This window comes from Rhea pennata, chromosome 13 (assembly GCF_028389875.1).
Source record: "Rhea pennata isolate bPtePen1 chromosome 13, bPtePen1.pri, whole genome shotgun sequence".
NCBI classification, from domain to species: Eukaryota; Metazoa; Chordata; class Aves; order Rheiformes; family Rheidae; genus Rhea; species Rhea pennata.
The window spans coordinates 17,412,890-17,439,864 of record NC_084675.1 but is presented as its reverse complement, the minus strand read 5'-3'; the positions used below and the strand labels follow the sequence as shown (position 1 = coordinate 17,439,864).

The 26,975-nt window shown below is 37.9% G+C and overlaps 1 protein-coding gene across 2 annotated transcripts in view; it reads right to left on the bottom strand.

The window, feature by feature from the left end:
- The window catches only part of WWOX (WW domain containing oxidoreductase), a 496,680-nt gene that overhangs the window by 340,380 nt on the left and 129,325 nt on the right, over window positions 1-26,975 (bottom strand). For both annotated transcript variants that reach the window (XM_062586320.1, XM_062586321.1), the window contains exon 8: window positions 26,252-26,516. In XM_062586320.1, coding sequence (XP_062442304.1) covers window positions 26,252-26,516 — 265 coding nt within the window. The remainder of the gene's footprint in view (window positions 1-26,251; window positions 26,517-26,975) is intronic.

Below are 26,975 nucleotides of genomic sequence, written 5' to 3'. Positions count from 1 at the left end.
ATCCACATGAAGCTCACTGTAAGGTCAACCAGCTGCCCTGCAGGAGAAACAAGGGCAGAGTCGTGAAATGCAGATCCTGAAAACAGAATAAAATTCAGCTTCTGTTATAGTTATCACCTCACTGCTACATGAAACAAATACACAAAATCATTTCCTTGCAGACGGGGGGAAGAGATTTTGAGAAAGGTAGTGTTTATGTAAAAGCCATACAGGAGCTTTAAAGCAAATACATAACACACTTCAGCAGCTAATAGAGTTAAACATTAGCTTCAGAGGAGCAAGGAAGCAGTATTTAAACTGGTTCTATATTAACTAGGCAAAGGGCAAAACACAGGTTGCACTAATTATTTCATAGACGAGATGCTCTGAAGCAAGTACTTCCCCTGAGGAAGGAGGCTGTGCTACTGGCAACCCAACACGCGAGTCACCGCTTTCATAAATACGGCAGGTTCAGTGGTCCTCTGCTAAAAGTGGAAAAGGCTACTATTTTCCCCTTACAAATCTGCAATGCTCCCGAATGTAACTTCCATAGTTTTGGCTTCAGCTGGAAGCCCAGCTTGCATTCACTTTCAGTACAGCATGTGTTTGGAGAAGGAAACATAGGGAATGAGCTCAATATTTCCATTTAAAAATATCATTTAATGGAATATTAAATGGTCCAAGAAGATGGATACACTGTGTTCATTTTCCTACATTAATGATCTATAAAAAGAATGGAATGGACTACAAATACAGTATTTTTTGCAACAGCCTTTACTGAAAATACTGCTACCTGTGTTGATCATTTATATCCTCATACGCAACCTCAAAATTGATTACACTTTAAACCATATATATAACTTGCCATGTTCTTCATTTTGAGTCATATTACAAACACTTTTATAACTCTGTTAATACATTCCATATTTTTTATTCTTATTGATTAGGAATATTTAGGGGATTTTATTGCCTTTAAAATAACAAATGTTAGGCATTTTAAAAAGTAGAACACAGTACTGCATGATAATTCTCATACATAAATTGTTAGCAAGAATATTTGCATACTATCATTTTTCATGTTTTTCAAGTAGCAAAATGGAAATAGCTATTAGTATAAGATATTGTAAAAGTTAGATTTCTCTTTTTAGCTAAACTCTTCATCTGTTTGGCTGAATCCATGGTCATTTTGAACAACACTTAAAAAAAATTAAAATACTAAAGGATTGTTCATATATAACATGATGGTTTTATATCAGGTATACATTATCTCTCCTAATTACCACTGCATTTTGCAGACTAAAATATGATTTTTTATATTTAGGATATGATTTTGCTATTAATTATCAAACTGAAAAAATAAAATCGTGCATTATAAATTCTCTCTTGGAAATTAATGTTATTCTTTTTTCCATAATCCTATCACACAAGCAATAAGTGCATTGCAGCATGAACACTTTAATTTTTCCAGTTAGTTTTGAGCAAGCCCAGAGGTGAGGTTTAATAAGGATCAATGGCACTTTATCTGGGACAGGGCCACTTCACAGCATGCAAATTACACAGTAACACTTAAAAAAAGAAATAGATTTAATTAAAAAAAAGTAGAACCACAGGCTCTGGAAATTCAATTAAAGGATTTATGCAAAGGTTTGCTAGGTTTTTATATGCAGTTACTGCTTATATAATGAGCTTTTCATATTAAAAATCAATAGGTAATCTAGAGTAGAAGATCATCCCCTTAAATACATTTTTGAAATCAATTTGAAAAATAGTCCATCAACTGCTGTGACTACTCTTGCTGCTTCGATTAGACTAAGAGCAATATTTAGATTGTAAGACGTGCTATGGAATATATCTATGCTTGGACTTGGCTTTCAAGTGTTCTTATACTTTTAAGTGCCCGAGCTAACCATACAGTAATTCAAGATTGTGTACAATGGATAAATAATTAATTTAATTACTAGCAAGAGCATAAAAGTCCTGAAATATGTCAAAAACCCAGGCATCTAATGGCACAATCTGACAACATTTTGAACAAATACATGCAAAAACGTACTTCTATGAATGTCTTTGCTATCTTTCTTCTCAGCCTACTGTCTTGCAGCCATTTAGCATGCTGGGATAAATATTTCTGTTTATAACTTATTAAAGTCACCAGCTAAGGTAGCAATTAGCCTAACACTTGTCTGAAGTGCAACTTTCACACATCATGAATTTAAAGATGGATCAGGTCCCATGTCCTTCAGGTTGAATCTAATTTGCCAAGATGCTGTGCTGATACAAGATCATTATATTAAAGTCCAAATATCCTAGTTAATATTCAGCACTTATCACAAATTCACAGCTAATGCGAGCAAGTACACCTTCGAAACGCGTGGAGATGGACCCATTGCATCAGCACTTAATTTGCATCTTTCTAACCCATCGCACAGAGTTTGTAAATATTCCGAGGTGAACACTAGAAAGCAGTCGCACTACTGTCCCTTTTGCTCAACAACCAACCAAAGCGGGGAGAGCGACCAAGTATTACGAATCCAAGGGATTCGCTCACGGCACGGGCTCCGGACGCCGCCGGTGCAGCAGGACAGTCTCAGCACAAGAGGTGACAAACAGAAGCCTCCTTCCTCGCGCAGGTAGAAGGTTCCCATCTGCCTCCACACCTGGGAACACTGGTCTTCTCATCTCACTCCTTAACGTAGCGCCAGATTGCTGACCGCACGCTTCTGCCACTGTCTGCGAAACTCTTTGGTTAGAGCGTTCTCCTGTTAAACGCTCGCGCAGGACGCCTAGGCACAGTGCTTCGGGATGCGAGTGAAACGCAGGCTCTGAACAATGAAATGCAAAAGGAGAAGAAGAGCAAGCAGCTCTTCTACCGTCTCACATGCTCGTACGACAGGGAGCAAGAAACGAAGCCTTATTTCTCCTATGCAGAAAAAAGCATTATATCTGCAACGACCTGTTGGGGCCTGTCTATACATTCACGTATGCGTGCACATACATGTTTTCTTATCTTAATTCAGTACTTGAGAAGAAACATAATTCTGAAGAGGTCTAAAAAATGGTTCTGGTATACAGCTTCTATACGTGAAACAAAGCTAAATGACAACCATGAGAGTCGGAGATTAGACAAAATTTTCTCCATCTGTAACACGCTCCGTCAAGCAAAGCATTCTAGTATTTCAACTATAAAATACCCTTAGAGGCAAACGCATTACAAAAGTTGCAGGGGAGTAAAACGGTAACTGAAAAGTAAATAATAGTCAATTTTCAGTTAAAATGATTAAATTTAACAACAAAGCTATACTGCTCAGGGAACTAATCTACCAAAAGATTGCCTGCTAAAAGTTTATATTGTTTAAACCTGTATCACCAATAATAGCCCCAATTTCTGCAATAGTACTTCGTGTTTTACACTCATTCTACATGCATCATTGCAGAACACTTATTTGAAGCAAAGTACAGACTGTAGGAACAAATATCCTTGCTGTCACTTCCCTATTAATTCAGCTAAACATCTTCATAAGCATTCTCTGAAATATATTTCTGTACTGGACTTCAATAAACTGTTCCTTAAAATAAAAATCTCAAAGGAATCAAAGAAAAATGTTTGCTTGCTCTCGTTTCAAAAAAAAAGTTGATACAGTCTAACACCATAGTTTTCAATAGGTTTGAAACAAAGACATTAATGAACAGTAGCTTTATTTAATCTTTCTTCCTACAAGCTGAATTTCTCGTACACACCATATTTTTCCTACACCTTTGCATTTTAAACACAGTGCAAGTACACGAGGGGATCAAAGAGTTTCAGATGAATCTGAAGAGTTATAGCAAGGGTAACGAGGGTCCTTCGTTTCTAATGACAGAAGCATATGCTCTCAACTTTCTAAACTGCATCCAACTGAGCCATTTATCAAGGCCTGAAACTTTTTCATTATTTAAAGCACTACGACAGCTTTCCACTTGATGCCTTGGAAGTACACAATAATGGAGACTCTATAGTCATTAATGTCATTAATTATAATATCAGCTGGCTGATGAAGTTACTGTACTTGCTGCTTAGTGATTTCATTTTTAATTGCAGCAGGTGGTGTGGAAATAAAGTGATGTACCGACACACATGGTCACCTCAATAGTATTTTTTTTTATGTTCAGATAAATGCAACTTTTTTTTATTCCTTCTGTTTTATATCCCTAGCATTTACTAGCTGTGAGGAAAAATGAGTGCACAAAGCACACAAAATTAGACGCTTAGAAATAAAATGATAAAAGAAGTCTCCATATTTTTCCTTTCAAAATATTTAAGATACTGTTTCTTCCAGTGGAAAGATTCATGGTCTCCAAACAGCTGTCATAAATAACAGTCATAGTTACATATAATGTACAAATTCTTTCTTCTGATTTTTACTCTTATTGATGTATTGATGGTATTTGGAAAAAAAAAATCACCACTACTGAGCTCTACAAATCTGAAAATAAGGACACATACTTGAACAATCTTCAAATTAAAACTGTACCAAATTCTACAAACATCCTAAAAATGATCGTATACTCTAAACGTTGTGTTCTATTTCTTTTTCTGCTTTGAATCTGTCTTATATGTTCCATTACTCCATTAAATTACTAACGAATATATTCACGTAGATTTTTGCAGTTCAGAACCCATAAGCAATACTGAAAGCAAGAAATAGATTAAGATGACACTTGTGTGCACTGATTTATTATTTTGTTGTCCTGAGACTGCTGTTGTATATGTTTTCAAACAGTCTGTATTATTCTTCTGATACTGTCCACTTTATAAAAGTGCATTTTCCTCCTCTGCAATGTTTTCCTTTCATTAATCTCTAATTTAACAGATTAGATAACTATTACAGGAGATTTTGCTGCCATAGGTTTTCCACGAGATGGATAGGAAATAAAAACTGGTGTTTCCTAATGGCCACAGACATCCGTCTTCTACATAAATCAGCAAACTCCCTTAAGAATCCCTTTTATCCAAGTCATAGATCAATTGTACTCAGGCCTCATTACAATACACACACGCGCCCTGTTCTCTGAAATAAGGTTATGCTACCTTAGCTCAAAACTACATTAAATGTAATTAATACAACTGTGATGTAAATGGACACAGCATTAAAATGTATATCCCCAGGGAGAACAGACTGGGAAAGCAGCTTATCCACACTGTCATGTGTGGCCTACATGACTAGGGAAAAATCTCAGTCGTCTTTCTTTCCTCGGATTGCTACGGATAGGATGTGCACCTCGGAAGGGAGGAACTGCAGGGGCAGGGGATGGGACGGTGCAGCAGCGATGGAGCAGCACAGACTCAGTGTCACTGTCCCTTTCCTACAGGATCAGGTTGCAGTCTTAGAAATCCACTCTACGCTGGTGGTACCTTCGTTCTCCAAAGTGACTCAAACGCTGTTAGAAATCCAAAAATTACATGGAAGGGCTATTTGCTGCAATAGGAGTGTTAATAGGTATAGGGGGAAGTCTGTGATGTGAATTATTTGGCTGTACATTCCAGAAATCATAGCTAACTATTAACAAATCGTGCCCTAATTTTGCTGAACTTACCTTCTCTGTAAGGTATGTGTCGCATCCTCCTCTGAATTTTAAATCACAACTGTTCTTTTACCTTTTTTCATTACTACTACAGTGGGCCTTCTTAGAAAACTAGGTGTGGGCGGGTTTGTTGGTTGGGTTTTGCTTTGAAGGCAGGAAGACGGGCAGAAGCCAGTGAACGTTTCCTCACAGCTTTACCTTCTGAAACGTTTCCTGCACTCGTACTACTACATCTATAATCAAAGCATCTAAAAGTCGTATGGTCCAAACACAAATCCTCAAGACCACTTACTTCCTCCATTTCAGTGGGTAAGCAATCTTCTAAACCACGTGCAAAGATTACACTTGTAAAAACAGTTAAGTATTTGTGCCGTAAGGATGTTCACATTGCAGAATCATAATCTGATCTGGTCTGTATCTAGATGTTGCACAAGATGGAACAACTGTTTACTTAGCTGCCAAACGCAAAACATGCTTGCCCAAATCAAACCAAAGTATATGAAAAATACAACCCAACCCCTACGTGAGTAAAATTAATATTCAGTGCATCTCAACTACAAAAAGTCCAGGAGACAACCAAAAAATGGGGCTGCTCAACCAACTGCGGCAAAGATTCAACCAACAGACAGCAGATCACTCATCTGTGTAACAGAATATGTTTCTGTTATGAGGAATGATTCAGCTCACCATACATACAGCTTCTTACAACAGATGGCACGCACTTCATGAAACCCAGGAAAACTCCCTTTCCATTTAAATGCAACATGTCTCACAGTGGCATGCGCAAAAGAGAGAATAGTGGAAAGAAGAAGGTCAGAGCAGTCCTCTTCCCCAAGTGCATTTTTAAATCTCAGTATACCGGGGAAAATAAACAGTACTCCATAGAGAAATCTGTGCCAAAGACCTTGCCTTAATTATTCAGTATAGCTTTCCAAATCTATCGGTTTACCTCTGTACATTTATGATCTTTATTGCTGTAAGCACACTGTCATTATTAATATATGCATTCAGATAATCCAAAGACATCAAGGCATTGGGAGACTGGTGAAAAAAACACAGACATTTGGGAATAGTAGGGGAGCAGGAATCATCCAAAATTACATTTCCCTCCCCCCCCCCCAAAAAAAAAGCTTTATTTTAAAATTAGGTATCAGCTTAAGAGCTTTGAGGATGTTTTTGAATTTGTATTTTTCTTTTGTTTCCTAAAATAGCCAATATACACAGGAAAACACTCTCATTAGCTGATTAACAAATATAAAGAGAGAACTCACATTACTGTACTTCTTGGGAAAACTAAGAGTTTCAGTTTAGCCATGTCTACTTCAAGCTTTCATCAGCACTAATTTCAACCAAAAAATTGTCATAAAATTCAGAACAGAGAGAAAACAGACCTTAATTAAGCAAAGTGTTATCTCTTCCTATTATAATGAAAGCAAAGTTACGGTTGTATTTTTACCAAGATTCTTCCCCACTTAATGAAGACATTATCCATGAGTTTTCAAAGTCACTTTACAAAAGAGCATTCAAGAGACATTAAAGTCAGCTTAAACTAAAAAGTCTTTTTGAAGTCAATAAACAATAAAAAGAACAACGAAAAGACAGCCTTTGATCTCTTCTTACTCAAAAGTCTTTAATTTCTGTTTTAATCTAGTAGATGCATTAAGTCTTGTTTTCAAATATTTCTCATCTGCAGCATACTGTAAGCTTGCCTTGATTTTTTTATTTATACATATATTTCTTCCTGTATTAATGTACGGTACTTATTGCCATGGATAGGTGTCATCTGAAAGATCTCCCACCAAAATAAACAGAAAAAATGTTTTTTAATGATTTTCCATTTGGTTCACTTTTAAAATTTCTTTAAATGAAAAAAAAAGAAAAAATGGAAAAGGAAAGATAAAATAGCATCTTCAGCTTTAAAATTTGTGAGAAGATCAAAGGCTATAATGCATATAGATTTTTCAAAGGATAAATTATTAACAACATGGGTGAACACATACTGGTCAATAACATGGTCGAGGAATGATAAGTTGAAAGTGTCTCTCTACAGCCAATTACAGTTAATCTGACTTTATTGCTTGCAAGAAATTCCAAGCTCTTCACTAGATTTGGAATATAGCTTCTATAACCCCTGTTAGGGAATCTGTGATTGAGACAAGATCTGGACCAAAGTCAGCTGCTTGGCATTTTAGTATTTCCTAACTCGTATTTCTCCTTTCTGTGGTTACTGGGACCCTGGAAGTGAACAAGAAAATACAACATTGCTCTGAATAAAAAAGTGTATGGAGAGCCTGAAGAGGGAGACAGCCACTATTTCCTACGGTGCCTCCTACTTCTTCAAGGCACCCAACATAACCCCACCTAGAAGTCTCCATGCCTGTGCATTTCACATGTGCCTATCCGTACCTACAAACGTGCATATCCTAGAGGTGTCTGTGCACCCTCAAGAACACAGGGTCATGCACAGAGAAATATAGAAAGCAGAACCATATCCTCAATTTCAGATCCACATTACTCTAGCAACTTGCTAATTTACTCTTCACAAGCATGAGTGAATTTCAAAACCAGAAAACATTTAACATAGTACAGGGAAAGCTAGACAGAGCGGAGTCCAGCAGAGACACGCTGTACAGACATCTCTCTACAACAGCATTTTATGTGCTATTTCAGTTAAACTGTGAAAAGAATAGACTCTTGTCTCTTGTGCTTGCAAAAATACCTTTTCAAATAGGACGGACAGATGAAAGCCATATCTGTCAGAGAAGCAATTTTCCCCTTCCACTGCTATGCCCTGTTAACCTGGAAACCTACCGATAGCAAATTAAGTGATAAGATTGCTTACTATTTCATAGGCCAGCCTTTAACTTAAACACACAGTTTCTAGGATTATAGGTGAATCCAAGCCCTCTACTAGCCTTGATTACCACCATTTCTTTGGTATTTAATTCCTTGTGCTGCCCCCCAAACATTTCAGTCATTATTCTCCAAATGAAAGCATTTTCCACCTCGATCTGTTGCACAAGTTGCCAATTTTTGGTGATCAAGATTTTTGTAAGGGAACTGGTCAAGAAGCTCTTATTTCCCAGAGACCACTGAGGAGCTGACAAATATGGGTTCTCAGTGATTCATTTCTAGAATGAGATATGAACAGGAACACTGAAGAACTGGGCTCTGAATTTTGCTTATGGAATAATTTTTATCACTTATCATACAATTTATTTCTTTTTGATTTAAATAAAACAGAATTCTAAGGGATAGATCATCTTTGAGAAAGAAAATAAACTTACCTGAAATCAAAGTGACCATGCAGAAATTTACGTAAAGCCTTTTTTCTGACATGAAGTTAAGCAAAAAGATTAAAATTTTCACTTTGCTCATGGCAGATGTACTTATGAAAAAGAATCAGACTGAGAGCACTTTACTACGTTCAGACTAGCCTTTTTATTGATCTGGATGTGCTATGAACCACATTATCTAATCTACAATAAGCCATTTACCAAGTGCAATGATCTATGGGCTAAAAGGCTTAGATTTAGTTCCATTGTAGACTTTTTGATGAAATGGTAGATCAGCAGAGAATAATATTGTAATAAGATTGTAAGGGCCACAAGTGTCAATATTAGGAAATTAGAAAGTTTAGTTTACAGTTTTAAATCCTCTTGCTGTTCATTTAAAAGCCCAATATCTCTTTTTGTAGACTGATTGCAGCTGTGTATTTAACAGAGGGCCCAGGTGACATACCACTGGGTGTGAAGCTCAGAGGGATTCAGAGATTCAGCCACTCAAAAGTATTTCTTATTTTGCACAAACAAAAACATCCAACTGAGCATGTGACAGCTATCTGGTGATCTACATGCTGCAATTATATCAGGATGCAAGATATCATGGTACTGTCTTCTTGATTTTGCTGCTTGACTTACCCAAGTTTCAGCTGCTGCAGAGAAGGCCTGCAAGATCACCAACAGGCAGCAACAATCGCCTGCTAGCTTCACATTCACCTCCCCTGCTCCTTTTTAGCAGTTTGTCTTAAATCAAAATTGATGCATTTTGCAGCAGGAACTTTTTCTCTGCAGACAGCCTAGAAGAAAAGGCTGTGGTTTAGCCTTGTGGGTTATCACTGGCACGTGTATAAGCAGGTTTGGACCAGTGCTCTAGCGTTCGCACCTCCGACTGGCGCAACTCTAATTGGCAGCTTTCGCCACTTTTGCACATGGGCATTCTCCAGCTGCCATGAGGAAATGCCACAGAAATCTCAAGCTGATTAATTTATCTGCTGTTCTAGGTTAATCTAGCAGGGAATCATATACAAGAGATTATCTTCCTTATTTTGCAATATTGCTTTCTGATTGAAATAGGTAACACTGAAATTTCCGGCCATGCATTACATAATTAACTTTTGCAAATTATCATGCAATCCAGCCAAAGATAACTTCTTCCTGACAGTAACCAGTTTTGCCTAACTAGAATGCTTTGTGGAAAAATATAATAGTGCAAAATAGATTTGCAGCACCACAGGGATCACCAAAATTAACATCTCATTTTAGCAAAGACGATCAGAACCAAAGGTCAGTGCCCTTCTGTAGGTAGAGGTAAAAGCCTCTATTATTCAAGTGAAAATCAAAGCGTATTTAGATATGAGATTATTTTATCTATAGTTCTATGGCGAAGTTTACTACATCATTTCTGAGCAAGACTGACAGGTTACACGCCCAAGTAAATGTACTAAAGACACAGTAATGTCACTTTAAAGCAATACAAGTTTTGATGTTCTTATTTTTTTCTGTACTGCAACTATTAGGATGCATTGCCTCATTTCTTGAGAATAAAAGAAGGAAATGTAACTAGTTCAGGCTAACATGCAACTTTACAACAACTGACACTAACTATAACATACGCCAGTTTGTATTAAGATGTTATTGCACCTTTCCAGTTCTAATCGCCAATTATGACTCTATTAGTCCTGCTTGGCAGTTCATCCGCTCCTGCATCAGCTAAGGGGGACTTGGAGACGGACCTCTGATCTTCACGTTTCCGCTTCAGTGAGTGCTCAGCGCAGCGGCTGTCATCCCGAGACGCTGAGGAGGTAAGGCACTGCCTTTTCTAAGATAACTACACCTGACCTTACAACAATTTACTGAAGAAATACCTGCCTAATGGCAGGGTGACTGCAGTTTCTTTTACACTCACAATGGCACTGCAAATTAGAGACAACAGGATAAATCTATGACCAGCTCACTAGACACTTCATTAAATCACTGTTCCCCTGCCTTGTAGAGCACTAATAGAATCACAGCCCTCGTTAGCTACTGAATAAAAGATCAATCACATTCTTTGAGAGCTCTTGCTACCAGCTTCCAGAGGAAACAAGGAAAAAAAAAGACATATTTAGGATCATCAGTAAGATTCTGAATGGCCTCACTGCAAGTTGGTTAAATTACCTTTTCCACAACTGACTCCGACTGTAATACTCTGAGGAACTTGTTAAGTCTGCTTTCAAAAGCTGCTATCTAATATATGACTACCAGGCCCTGGTCAAAAGTTCATAATGTGCATATGTAAAAAGGTACTAAATTGCCTGAGGGCTAAAACCAGAGGAGTTTAATTGCAGCAAAATGCTGAAAATGGTCTGCTGAGGGTCCTTCTATGGGGATACTGCTGGCACTGGCTGATTGAAGTACAGCACATAAAAGCCTTACAACAATATTTCCTTAAATGCAGCTGAAACTGCTAGCAGTTGCTAGTGCATGTATGCTGTGCCAAGGTGGGGGGACGGGGGAAGAAGCCTTCTCTAAAACAAACAAAGATTTAAGGATTGATATAACTCATAATTCAAAAGTATGTGGATACAAGGAAGAATTGAGTAACGCTGCGTATCTGTCAGTAATTCACACTATAGGCTCCACACACAGTTAGGGTGGTAAATGTGAGCACGTACGTAAACCTACTTAAATGGCATCCAGTAAGATCCACTATAATTAAAATTGGAAGACAGTTTGCACCAAAGTATGTATGGTCACACTTTCAAATTTTGGAAGTAGTCACCTGTGAGACTGAAGATTCCTATACCTGGCCTGTAATCCAAGAATTTTTCTCTTTGTAAGAATTTGAGAATCATTCCTCTAGTTACTTACAAGCTGAAGCAAAAAAGGTCAGGAATGAAAAAAGACAACATTTTTTCCTTGAAGACTTTCAAAATATATTTTTTCTACTTAAAAAGAAAATTCCAGCAGACAGACACATATAGGAAAAACGGACATCATCTGAAATTTAGGAAGAAACGGCACATCTCACACTGAAGTCCATTATATTTGCTTATCTCAGAGAAAAGTAATTTTTATAAAAATAAAAACTGTATCTCTTCTTACAGTGAACACAGGCTGACTTTTCTTCCTTCTGCATGTGCATTCACAAGCAGATTGACTGGGTATTTGATTTCTGGACCCTAAACAGTCATCTTAAAAAATAACAGTCAACTGTCTTCAAATTTGGCTCTCATCACAAGAACTCTATGATTTACTCATTGATGCAACTGTTTAGTACCTTGGCCAATATAACAGTTACATATATTTAAAATCCTTACAGTGAAACATTTGTCCTTTTTCTTTTTTTTTTCTTTACTTATTGGAAACCACATCCACATGGAATAGCATGTCCTTTATTATTTGACATGATATAGATTCTCTAATGTCAGATTTTTAAGTGAAAGTTCATGGCGTCTCTGCCAGCTATTCTGTAGCTCAAGCAGGGCTTGATGCAGAAGTTCCTGCACATACCATGCAGGAGAGGACATTCAGGTCAGTGTAATGCTTCAGCTTTGCAAATCTGGCAAGAGCAGCACTGCAAAGCCTCCCTACTAGGATCACAGGGAGGGAACACAGGAGATCTTTTCAAAACAGCTTTTAAAAGCTAACCATAAAAGGCTGTTTCTATTGACAATCTAACTACTGTTGCCCATTTTTCAAGTCTTTGCCATTTCAAGGCCAGTTTACCTAATCACAGCCTGTATTGCTGTTCCTGCAGGTTGAGCAAACTGCCAGTATGTTTTGTCCTGGAGTACGTAGGCACCATGCTCTATTTGCCAAGGTGAGCACCAGGCTAGACTGCGTCCTGAAGAGCATAACCAGACCTTAGGTAAAGGCCATTTCAGATGTCACGTTAGGGTCTTTTGAAGAAAAATACATGTACTGGAATAATGTTCAATTTCACTTAGCCACCAAAAATAAGGCCAGATGTTGTTTTGATAAAAAGACTCTTTATATAAAATATTTCCTTTAGCAGCCTAACAGCCAAAAGGAGACAAAAAGTACTATATCACAAGTGAAACTGCCAGCTGTGTTGATACTTTGTTTTAAATCATTTAAAAGTTGGAAATTCACCTACATTTATCATCAAAGGACTGGAAGAACCTGGCCCATAAACTTTTCTTACAAACACAGAGCCATTGCTTTTTGTGCAAAAGCAGAGATATTTCAGCTCCTTTTACACAAAATAGTTCCAAAAGTGGGATCTGTCCAGCTCTATGACCACAGAGCTTAGGGTAAAACCTTGCTTCTTAGCAGAGTGAGTTAATTCATTTTCAATTTACTTTTGATACCTTGACAAAAATCAAAAATATGTGCTTCTCAGAAAGCCTTTATTTTACAACAGGGAAGGATACAGAAAATAATCACACATTTTCACACTTATGCCACTAGTTTATTGGCCAAATCCTAACACACGCAAGCCCAGATCCACGAAAGGAAGTGTGGAGGTACTTTTTGGGTGCCCCACTGCTCCAAGACCCTGCCCACCTGCTCAAAGCTCTTTCCTGGGGAAACTGTCGAGGAGAAACTCCTTTCCTGCATGGGCACGACACTGCTGCCCCGCGGAAGGGAGCCTCGCAGGTACCGGCGCAACGAGCACCAGGAGGCCTGGCATCCCTTCGGAGACCCTCCTTTCCTGCCTTAATTAAAACACAGCTCAGCAGCACTCTCTGGGGTGGGATGAACTCTTCAGTGCGAAGAGACCAGCAGCTTCTAAGCGACACTGTTACAAAATCTATCATCAAAAATTGCCAGGACAGTTGTTTTATTTGAAGTGCTAAATTAGTTTTCCTGTACTAGCAGTATTCATCATAATGCGAGTTTGACATTTCAGGACAACATTTTAATAGTAATGTAGTTCAGTGTAAAGTTTCCAATTTTCTAACAAAATGAAAAAAAAGTACATTCATTAATAAATTACAGTGACAGACATCGTGACCCTAAGTAAAAAAAAAAAATCCCCAAAACCTAGATTCAAAAGGCTTAAATTCAGGCGAAAACCTTAATTCCAATAGTTGCAAGTATTCTTATGCTTCAGTTTGTAAACTTGATATTCTTCAATGTATTTTCATATAGCTATGAATAGCATTCAAACCAAAAATCAGTAACAAAGTGCCAGTTCAGAAAAAGGATTTTCAGACTTCTTCTTTTGAAACAAAATTTGGTACTCAACATATGAGTAAATACTTTCGCAACCAATTAGGGGTCCAGCCAGCCATTTGTATACGCACAGTCATCAGCAGCAATGATGTGATCCAACATTAGAAATATTTGAACAAGAATGCCTAAACTCATTCATAACACTAAAGCTACGCCTGAAAACATACATTTTCACGGCAAGAGAAAAGCACCTCTCCAGTAACAGCCCAATATTTGATTCCTTATAGGAGTGCTTTGAGATCGGCCATTTGAGACGAGATCCAAGAGATCATAAATGAAGCTCCACGTTCTTGTTGTAAATAAGTAATAAATACTTAAGTAACATTTAAGTATATGCTACTACTAATTGCTGTTCATGCTATACTTCAAAATATACAAGCCGCATTACGTGACTGGTGCTGAGCAAAATGGTTTCAGTGAATTTCTGGCAATAGATACCCTACAGGAACAGGTACGTCTGAAAGCTCACAACAAGGTTCAACTCCTGTATCTGCTTGACATGCTTCTGAATCGATAGCAATATCCATCTTAAATTACAGTTGAGAGTACAGTCCACAGAAGTTGAACATTTATGAGAACACCATTTTTTGGAAATACCAGCTCTTAAGACAGAAGTGCTATAAAGAGATGGAGGTCCACAGCACTATCAAATCAATCCTGCACATTTGGAAAAGTAGGCCCTGTTTTTAAAGATAAACAATTCTATCTATCAAAAATGACTTTACTTTTAAATCAGATGCATCATCCAACAGTGCTATCTTTATATCATTTCAATGCAATGCTCTTGCAAAATATACAATTCCTCAAATATACCCTCTATAGATTTTTGGGGGCATGCATAGAAGAGGGTGCTATATCCACAGCGATATTTAATAACTGCAAAAACATGGTGTCACTAAAATAATGAACGGAATTTGACTGTGATATTTCTATTTATTGTCATCCTACTTGCCAAAAGCGAACTGATGCTACCATTCTACATATTTCTTAGAAACAACAAAGTAAAGTGACTGGAAAATCCAAACGACTCAAGTGTTGTAAGTCTCCAAGGAAACTTTAACAGATAAGTAAATCTACAAATTCTCTCATTAAAAATCCTCATACAGATTACTGTGAAATGAGTAAGGACTGACTCATTTGCTGTGCATTTTTATACTGAACTGAGCATGATAAATTCGGTATTATATTCACTTCAGGGGGAGAAGTGACTGAGTGCATTCTGCCACTTTATAAGTAAATCATACAAAATCAGGCCATATAACACACTTAAAATACTTTCATATTTCAACTGACAAATGGATTCCATACGAGCAACATTTTTTGCCAAACCTTCCTCCTCTATTCTTAAAATGAAAAAAATCCTCAATCACATAAACATTAAAAAAATTAAGATATTATATTCTAGATACATAACATACAATCATGCTTTTGTACTTTGTTCATCTTTAGAGAAAGGTGAGAAAGCAAGGACCTAAGGATTACTGTAGTAGGTTAAAAGAAAAAGGAAGGGCAGAAGAAAGACACACAGCAGCTCACACTGATGTTGGTTGTAAAACCTACATAAAATTAAACATAACTTTTTGGCTTCCCTAATTTGTCTGGAACAATACCCTCTTTCTTCCCTTCCCTTACTCATATACACTTTCCTATAAAAAAGGCACAAAAAGAGTAAAAATACTAAGAATACAGAAGAACAAAAATTCTAGCTTTGGCACTAAACCTCAGAGAATGATAGTGGAAGCTACTGAACTACAAAATACTAATGAATAACCAATGGAAAAATTAAACACACTCCCTAAGACAGTATCATTAACCATAGACCTATTTCCCTCTATGTGGAACTTAGTGCATCAAGCTGGCCAAGGGACATCCTGCAGCTTGCCTATAGAAAAAAGAATATTATCACACTCATACCCATAACACAATCTGCAGTAAGCTCCCTCACACTTTCATCAAGAAAGAAAAAGATATCAACATATACTAAATTCTGGAAGAAAGAGCCAACAAGAACTAGAAACGCCATTAGTATCACAGCCGGATACATCCCAAAAGCCTAGAAATACAAACAAGTAAATATATATACATAGACAGATAGATATAGGTATATAAACACACATACACATGTATGCACATACACACACTTTTTTAATAACTTTCTTGCAAGAAAGCCATGCCTAGGGAATGCCAGCATTATGATGAATGACACGACACATGCAAAAAGCCAAACAGATGAATCACTTTTGCAGGAAAACAGTCTTCTATTGTGCTCACCTATCCAGAAACTTTAAATATATAAAAAACCAAGTATGTTTTTATATAGATACACACATACACCCACATACATGTAAAAGTAGTGAGAATACTAAAAAAACATTATGCAGTACTCTGCATTTGATATACTGTATTTTTTTTGGACCTCGCAAATATACTTTTTTTAATGACTTCGCTCTAAAAGAAGGGACTTTCTAGCTCAGATTACTTGGACACTCTTACTGTTTACTCTTCCATCTTTTCTGTAAAGTCAGAAGAGATTTCCCTGAGAACTTCAAATAAATAAGATATCCAGCTGCACAAACACTATACGTTCTGCTAGATTACTTTGGCTTCATAAGAAATATTTGACTTTCTCTGAATGTAAGTGATTAAAAAGAGAACCCATCACATGCAACTGATTGGTGAACTGTTTAAAGTGGTATGGCACCTCTTCAAAGATGGTGGAGACAGAAATGAAAAGACTATGTTATGGCAAAGCATATCATTAAGACTGCATCCCCCAATTAAGAAACAGTATTTAAATGATCATTCTGAAAAATAGGATCTGCACTGCTTTTTTTTTTTTTTTTTTTTTTTTCTTGAACACTGGTATTTTATGTATTGTAAACACAAATGAAAGCTTGGGGTTTCCTGAACATCTGTTCATTCATAAATAGCAACTTCACAAAATGTAAGGAAAGATAAATCACATTCTAGAATCCACAAGATTTATATTGCTCTGTAATTTATGTTCCCTAAGTGATATAGGCTAACAATGTTTGATTATGCATTTTCATCATTTTTACCATTCACTGTTTTCAATTTGGGCATAGGATTCTTTTCAGAAGATAAGAGACAAAAAAATGAACTTGGTCCAAAAATGAATTTGAGATGTGTGGATCAGCACATTACTTTCTAAAAGGCTAGAGGACTTAGTGAAAGCAGCGTGGAAGACTTAGTGTCAGCCGAAGGGCGTGTGTATGCCTGTGTGCACGCGTGTGTGCACGCGTGTGTGCATGTGCACGGGCATCACTGCAGACAGACGATACAAGGGAAAAAGAAGCCATCATGCCTAAGGAGTCAAGCAGCATGGACAACAAGGCCCTAGTTAAAGTTCAGTGACACACCAGGACTTGAAATACTCCTCCTCATATACAGAATAAACAGATTTACATTAAAAAAAATATAGCCAAAAATGATCCAGTTGTTGGACTCTAAACTTGATATGAACCTTGATTTAAGAGAAGAAAATTGAGAAAGCGAAAGCACAGTAATGAAGCACAACTGCTTATTACAGCCCTTAGCTCATAACCCCGACTCCCCCACCATGAAGATGTTCTCCTGTCTTCTACAATATGACAGATGGCAACAGTTTTAACTGAAACCCAAATCTGCTGCTGTTTTATCTTTGTTTGGGGTTTGTTTGTGAGTTTAATGTCACAACCTAGTAAATTCAGTAGGTGGAAATATCTAGTTAAATTGAACTGTCTTGTATACTTCATGTTTGGCTGCACTTAATGTTTTTGCTAGCTATATAGCATAGTAGCCACAAGTCCATCCAAAAAGTTAAAAGTCATAGTGATTAAAAATAGTTTTTAAAGTCTACCTTTTATAAAAGGTGATTAGCAACTCATTACTAGTTAAAAGTCAAGTGTTACTGCTGTGAATATTCGAGATCATAATCTTTTCTGAATGCAAGTAACCTATTACTGGCTCATGATAAATGAACTGCAACGCAGCTCTGCTTTTGATTATAGATATCTCATATTATTAATATAACACCTACTAGCACAATCTGAAGGCTGTTAAAGGGTGGGCCAACAAATACCAGTTGAAAAGTAAAGATTAGTTTAGTTTGGTGATACACTAAAAAATCCTGGGCCCGGATATATCATAAAACTTTTAAGGCATAGCTGTTTTTTTCCTAAGGTAACAGCCACATGCTTGCATTAGCATCAAATTAATGCATGGGGGAAAAAAAAGAAAGCAGAGGCAATCTGTTTCAATCTTTAAAAAGGTTTTCAAGACATTTAAGTTCACTTGCCAATTTATACAGGATATTGTTAGATTTTAACCTAGATTATTCCCAACAAAAGTTACTGTTACTAGCTAAAGATACTAAAAAACTGAACATGTACATTTATTGACTTATACAACTCATATGTAATGCATTGAGAAGTTTCTCATCGTTTCCCTTACGACCCTTCCCAATCATTTTTAACAAAGCTAAATACTTTCCTGTTTTATCAGTGATTCTTGTCAGAAAATACCAGATTAATATAAGCTACGGAAGAAAATCATTTTGTGTTTTGACATTACACAACACCCAAAACGCTGCAAAATAGCCCATAACCAGAGTTTTAACATTCTATCCTGTGGCAAAGTGGCATACGTCCGCTTCTGAGAGAAGAGAATGTAATTCTTACCAAGCAGGAGGAGAAGGGCAGGCCAGGAGGTTGTACATATACATTCAGAATACTAGTGCTATTCTTAGCTATTTTCTTCCCTGGCAAACAGTATAAAAACATGAAAGTATAATTTCAGAGAGCACTGTGAAAATACAAAGTCCTATAAGGAGAACTTCTCCCTTTACAAACTTTCAAATCTTCATTCTACTCCCATAACTCTCTGTAATGTTTGAAAAAAAAGAATAAACATACAGAAATATGCAAAATCAATCAGGAAACCCTCAGAATTTAGTCTTTTGAAAGTATTGAATTGCACTACCTATCTAGATAAAAACTCTTTATTACCAGTCTCTAAGTTACAGTCCTAAATGTTAGTCGTCAGTGCCCATGGAAAATGGATACCTTGCTAGTCTTCAGTTACTGTAGTAGAGAGTAAATTTTTGCAGCAAATAAAGCAAATGACAGTATTTCAGTATGACAAACATCAAGACCACAACTGCAAGAACAAGGCAAATCCCTCTTAGCTAGTATAGTAACGACATTAAAAAAAAAAAAAAAAAAAAAAAAGTGAGTGGAGAAAAAGCAAAAGGCTAAATAATCCATGTTCAGCTGCTTTTGTCAGACTGCAACATGTTGCCTGATACGCAAACACCAACACTCACGTATGACAAACTTTCTTTCTTAAGGTTTCTCAACTACATTCTGAGCAGCCCAATGCTGCATATCAGATCAGAGACACCACAGCAGCTCAGCTGCAGTTTGGATCTCCACAAAGCTGAGTAAAAAAGAAGAAATAAAAAAAATGGAGACAAAAATCTTTGGTAGACTGCAAAAGAACATGGTAAAAAGCTACAGTGAAGGAAAGTAATTGAGCAAAAGCAGGAAAAAGTCTGGGACCTTGCAGCAGCCTACGTACTTGGTGGGACATTCTGAAATCCTGCAAGGAGCTAGGGAGGGAGGTAGAAATTTCTTAATCTCCTCATAGAACCGTGGGACATACCGGAGCAGCTCCACAAAGAGCTCTGGGGACGCGCAGGACACCGCAAAGCCCTGGGCTGGGGCTCCCGCGCCAGCCAGCCGCACTGCGCGCTGGCACCCTCAGCTCTTCCGCCGGGTGCACGGGGAGGTTTCTACAAAGACTCTCCCTTCCTGTGGTCAGGGTTATGAGGGACCGATATAACTTCCCCTCACAGTTCATGCCATACTTATTTTATCAGGGACTTAAAATGCGTATCAGTTAAATACAAGTTTGATAATATGCTAGCTTACAGTACATTTAATTACTGGATAGGATACAGAAATTCTAAACGCATAGAAGAATTTTGCTATCATCATTCCAAAATTATTAACAACTACCGTTTGGCCATTTCTTTACCATCCCCATATGTCTTCTTTCCTCTTATCTGATTCAGTCAATCTGATACGATGACTATTCTGCAAGGTGGTGTACGTTGTCAGCATTCAATGAAATAGCTGTCCTTCAGTGTTACTAGACTTACAGCCCATGAACCTGCATGTGATGGAAGAGAGCTATTGCTCAGCATGGCTCTAGCACTTACACTCTAGACATTAATCCATAAAACAGGAGAACTGCATAAGCAATCTGTGTCGTCTCCAAAGGAAATAATACACCCTACAACAAATGCTAATGTTCAGTAGCTCTTTAGCCCCCTTTCACTCTCTCTTCCTCTTTTACTCCCTGCTTAAACCTCAATTTGAGAAAAGACACTGCCATTTTGATCAAATCTAGCCTGGCAGGCCCTTTTCAAGAACTGCCTGCAGCTTTTCAAGAAACCTCAGCACATTTTCAGCAATGTCATAAGGAGGAAACACAGGTGAAATTTTAGTGTGAAACATCCACACACACACACTGCTCATGACTTCTCTTGAAGATGCTCATGCCCAGCAGAGTTGGGCCTGAACTGTGAAGTCCGTTATGGAAGCCAACATCAACTGAGAGCCCACACAGATCTCTGGAGAGCAAAATCCATTTGTTAAAGAGGGAACGTTATCCCCAACTCTAAGGGCTACTGCAGACAGGAGAACAGAGCTGATGAGACTTTGAAGGTCTCTTTCAGGCTTCTATCACACGAGCAGACGTGATCATTAGGTAGAAGCGAGTTGCTCCTGAAGGTACCGATCCAATCCATGACAGAGCTGCACGGCTGAGCAAATGCCAGCTCTGGGCGCAAATCACCAGACCAAATGTAAATTCACTCCTACGGCTAGGGCAGAATCACAAGAGTTCATTGTTTTACCTAAAATTAAGACATTCAGAAGACTTGTGGGGCCCTTAAAAATACTCCTTGTAATTCTCAACAGTCAATGTTTTAAGTACAATGTCTAATTCTAAAAAGCTACTATCTTACCGGAGGGGATCAAAAAGCAGTTCAAGTATCAGCCTCTTAAACACTGAAAAACAAATGGCAGAATGGTCTCACTATGGCTAACTGGGGTTTAAGAGGGTGACAGGTTGAGCTTTTCTAGTGGTAATTTATACCTCAGCAACAGAACCAATGTTTTACTCCCAGCCGTTAAAAGGGAGCAACACATATGCTAAAACTCCAGCACAATGGTTGGCTTTGCACTGCAACAGGAAACGTAACCCAATAGTCTCAGAACTTCTACAAACCCCAGCCATTTCTTAATGCAAAAGGATTTGAAAATTTAGTTCATTGAAACATCTGTTAAGCTCTTGCTACTCTAACACATGATATTCTTTCTGCTCCGTTACCTGCCAACAAAAATATTTGGTTCTATGTAAGACTATCGCAAGTGTGTGATAATAGCACTCTGCTCCTAGTTTTATATGCCATAGTACCCTAACAAAATCATTGGGGGGTGATACTAGATAATATATTCAGTTTAAGCTAGGAACTTGCAATAAACTCATTTAATTTTAATTTTGTACATAACTAGTAACAAACCAGACTAAATGACTAGAATTAAAAAAAAAAACAAGCCACAGTCACACTGGTCTTGAGCCAACTCACAAGGCTTGTGGATGTCTTAAAAATCCCCCAGCCCCAAGATCTCAAATCAAGCCAGCTGGCTGTACACTTGGCCTACACGGTCACCTTCAGAGGCCCCCTCCCAGGCTGCTACTTACAGTGGGCACTTGCTTCAATTTACCTTTAATTATATTGTAAGCTCCTCCAATTCACTGGGTACCTCTATGGGGGTAAGTAACGGAGAGGCCCTCTGAGCATGATTAGGGCTGCAGTAGTTACTATAACAAAATGGTAATTTATTTGCAACTATTTCATCTATCAAAAATTACTTATTCTCCAGTTCTGTTTAACAATGTCTTGTACATCTGAGATCTTGAAGGGCAGGGGAGAATACTCATTCAGTCTCTAGTGCTCTACTTACTATAAGTATTTTGTTGCCTACCTGTAACCATCAGTAACATAAATATTGTATTATGTTTCAAAAGCTGACCAGACAATTCCCTGTGATTCCAAAGGAAGGTCTGCTATAATCAGCACAAACATACCATAATTTTTATAATGTAGGCAATCATAAAACAGGTTTGGAAGACATGAAGTTGCATTTTCTCCTTTCAGTAAGGTATGAACCATTTACAGAAACAACTATAATTATATATCTAAAGGCCTAACACTTGAAAGGGAGAACAGTTTTTTCTTTTTTCCCCTTGAAATCTAGAGTATAAAAGTGGTGATCTGCAACACTATTCCTTACGCAGAAGCTTAAAATAGCCTGATTTCATGAAGAGTGTCCTAATTACTGAAATTGAGTCACTGTAGTAACAGCAAATAAGAAAATAAGGAGTGTGATACCAGAACACTACTCCTCAGTGCTTCAGGGAATCAGCTAGAACTGAACGGCTACAGGCAGCGTTTCCTGAGCTAAACCCTGTCATGCCAAGCACTCCAAGCGCCGCATGCCAGAGGCTGCAGGACCTCTCCAAAAATGGAGATTCACAGTATGCACTAACACACTGCATTGTCATCTACCAGATTGGAGCTATTTAATGTGCATTAACTACATTAAAAATCGGTTTTCAAACATGCAGTGTACGTTTGCTCATTGTTTGGAATAAAACATAATAATGTTTTGATTTCTAGTAAATGAACTTTACATACGATTTCTAGTAAATGAACTTTATATAATTTAATAACTGACATAGAAAATGATGCCAACTAAGTCAAAGCTGTGAAAACTAACGCTCTCAGAAGTAAGTAGCAGATGTCAGAAGAACTATGTTATTCTGAATAAACTAGCAGGGAAACAAAAGCATGTTCTGACTTTCTCCTGCATCTAGCTTCAAAGATCTTAAAAGAGTTGTAACTATGAACATTATTCTGCGTTATCTCACCACTCCCAAAACACCAAGTCAGTCTAGCTTCGTCAAATACAAATTAAAGGTCTCAATATTTTTTATTAACAACTTTTACTACGAAAAGGCCCCAGTTAGATATTTGCAATCACAGTTCATTTGCATGTGTGTATGTATACTCACACGCACATACACGTGTATGCGCGTATGTACACGTGCAAAGCTGCAGGAGCCTCTGCAACACCCAACGCAGGCAGGAGCACCAGGCTGGCTCCAGTGGGGTCAGGCTCCCACACGACACAAGCCGCAGTGGGTAGAGATACCACCTCAAAGTGCAAAGCTAGCGCAGGCGAATCTGCTGGCACTTTGCCTGAACTCGTAAGACCTTACTTCTCTCTGTGTAACCTTGGCGTGGAAGCTCACTCGCAGTCACAGACCCAGCTCCACTGCAGATAGTTTAAATGTTGCTGCATCACGCTGCATCGTGCAGTGCAGGCACTCCTGCAAGCCACGCAGACACACAGTTCACAACCGCAGGACAGCAGCTCTCAGCTCTGAGACGTGCGCTCAGTATCCTCTCCGAAAAACTCACCTAAGCTCTGGGGAGAGCTGCCATAGAGAAGTGAGATAAAGCCCACGGAAAGGTCCTCTACAAAGTCCGTCCCAGGTCAGCGATAGCACAATCCTTAAAAAGGGGCAAACTGTAGTTCATTTGCTCCCTACTAGTCTTACAGTAGAAAAACTCGGACACTAGCCATATTGAGAATTTCAGCTTAGCTCGTCTGAGTACCCAGCGAGAGTCACTTTCTTTCCAAGATTTACTGTCAGTGAAAGCATTAATAAGCTGCAAGGTACATGACAATTCATATCAGAATATCAGTTGCAAGACCTTTGCTTACCCTCACCCCGACACACCACAGTAACATTCAAATAGCCTCAGTGAAATAATTATGAACACAAAAGGACTTCCTGAAGTAATTAGTCTTGGACTAGTGTGCACTGTTATTCAGTGCTTATCCATTTTGTATTCTTTTGTACACCACAAATAAACAGACGCTATCGAAAGAATCCATCAGTTGATTTAAAGAATTCAAAATGAACTTTGTTGGTTTAATTTTTTTCTTCAAGTATGACTTTACCTGAGCAATAAACACAAGGGGCTGCTTTGTGAAACCAGAGTAAATAAAACTAAGTTAATTCACACAAGTTCCAGAGACTAGACCCTTTCCACTGTAGGCTGATACCATGCACTTAAAGAATTTGTTGTATAAACTTTTCCTAACACAACAGAGACACGATTGTAAAAGTACTGGTCAAAGTGCATGCTGAAAGATTTTATTCCTTATCTCAAGTTGAGAATGCACCATACCAATCTCATGGACATAGACGGGGTTTGCACGTGCACCTTCTGCAGGCAGGGTGCAGACTGTCCTGGCTGTCACCACACCACACTACAAAGTGTTTGTACTTTTGCTTCACGAGCAGTACTGAAGATTTGGCATTGTTCAAGAAGTTGTCCGTTTTTGGACATGTAAGCACAGTTTTGAATGTGGTAAGATACATTTTCCGCTTATATGCACCCCATGAAAATTAAGATGAGTTTCATTATCTCAGTAAAAATTGGATTTCAACGTACATGCAATTCTCCTCTTTTCTGTACCACGTTGATTTGCTAACTACTGTAGGTTATGTTGTAGATTATACTACTGAAGAATTGACCCTCCCTCTTTCAACAATTCCTTCCCTGCTCTTTTTTCAAATGCATCACTGACTCGGGGAGACGATAAGGTACGTAACACCGCTCATACCAGTCATTGAACCCTCTGTAAGAGAGGCCTCCTTTTGGCCTGAACAAATTGCCAAGGCCACATGAGTCTTACAGGGGTATTAGTCTTTTCATTTCCGTGGTCCCTAGCGGCAAATATTCACACGAGTCTCCTCCCTGCCTTTTGGGAATACCATTCTCTATCAAGAATAAGGAATAAGAAACAGTCAATAAGGTTAAAAGATAACCAGTTCTCAATGAAAAAGTAGTCATCCTATGCCCAACAAATGACTTCAGACTCCTTATAAATAACCTGGGTGAGAGGTTCAAGAGATAAGAGTAGCTCCCTCTAAGCAAAGGAGTTGCTGCAAATTCCTGTATTATGAAGCCTCCTAATACTGCCTATGAAAGAACTCCATAGCCTTTCTTTGCATCATGGTCCCAATCCAAAGTCCAAGGGAGACAAAGGAAAAACTCAAATGCCCATTGAGAAAATTGAACCACATAATATAGATAGCACTAAAAATCCATTCAAGCCATGACAGCTACACACTAACTTATGATTCTAGCAATACCATTGTCGGATTGTAATAATCAACCTATTTCAGTAGTCATTTGCCTGAAAACGAGTACAGAAAGAGAAGGATTGTTCTGTAAAATTATGTGCCATTGACACTTGGTGGTAGGTAGCTGTTGACACATCTCTAAAGCCCATTTCTGACTCACTATCCAGAGGCTCAGATGGACAAGTCTGGCTTAAAGGACTGCATTTATCTTTGCTTATGTTATTCCAACATAGCCCAAGAATTTGCCTTCTTCAAGCTCTGTGTATTTTAAAACCAAGACAGCTGGGAATTGTCTCAGAAAAAACAAGTGTGTTTTAAAGGTAAATTTAAAATTGAAGTCTTTGAAAGTTTTAAAAGGGAAGTATTTTAAAAGTGAATGTTAACTTACTTCAAGTGCTAGAATTTAAAACTGCTAATATATAAATCTGCCAAATATAGATGCACAGAGCAAGTATAAAGAGAATCAGGAAAATCATTGCTTTTTTTCTTTTTTTCTGAGTAAGAGTGAGGGTGCTTTTTCCCCTGAAAGGACTTCCCCTCAGCCATGCCTGTAATATCTTCTCTCATTAGGGCATTTGTTTACATTAAAAAACTCATTTAACCATACTCCACTTAAAAAATTAAGCAAATTTTTGATGGTTTATATATACTGAGCATTCTAAACTACTCCACACCTAAATATAAAACTTTGTTAACCACAGCGAGCTAAAATCATACATTCCCAGGAAGTCACATTCTCCACCTAACATGGTACTTCTACCAGAGATTGACAAAGTTGATCTAAAATTGTTCACCTATCCTCTTCTAGAATGCTATCTTGATACTACATTTGCCACTAAAGTCAGGTTTTGGTTATAAAAGACAAAACATTAAAGCAAAGACATACATCTGGATTTTTGTATCTTCACTCCTCTGACTTGAAAACTGAAGTGTAAAACACTAAATCATTCACTTACCATGGATTTGGTGAAAGGTCGAGCCAAGGTAAACAACAGGGTATACACCCACCAGTTCCGATGAATCGAGGAGTACATCATATTTCCAGGATGGACGGCATTAGACGTCACCCCGTAGGGAGAAAGGCGTCGGTTCAGCTCATTGGAGAACAGTATATTGCAAAGCTTGGAACGATTGTAGGCCAGCATAGCCCAATACTCCTTCTTAGATGGAGAAAGCAGGCTGAAATCAAGTTTTCCAGAGGAGTCTTTAATGTCTGTAAATCTGAAGAACAGTAAACATGTTTCAGATATCCTACAGTTAATTTCACTTATGGTTTAGAAACCATAAAATGTAAACAAAAGAGTAAAGTTTGGCCAGAGCTAGCAAAAACTCGGCTTCTTTTGGAGATGCAGATATCCACTGGAAATTGTTGGAGGCCAAAGTAATAGTCCCACAAACCATGGCAGAAGAACTATTGAAATACAAGAAAAAGGATACTTAAAACCAAGTCAGAAAAGGCTTTAACAATAGAAAGATATTGTACACCATATACCAACCACCTTGTTTTAAATCTAGAAAAAAGATTTTGCCATAGACCCACAAAAGCACAATTACCTTACATTAAATAATATAAGGTAAAATAACCCTGCATTATAAGCACAGAAAATCAGCATTCTTTCTTTTATTCCCCCTTCTTCTCTTCCCCTGATTATTTGATCCAGTGTTCATGTACTGCACACT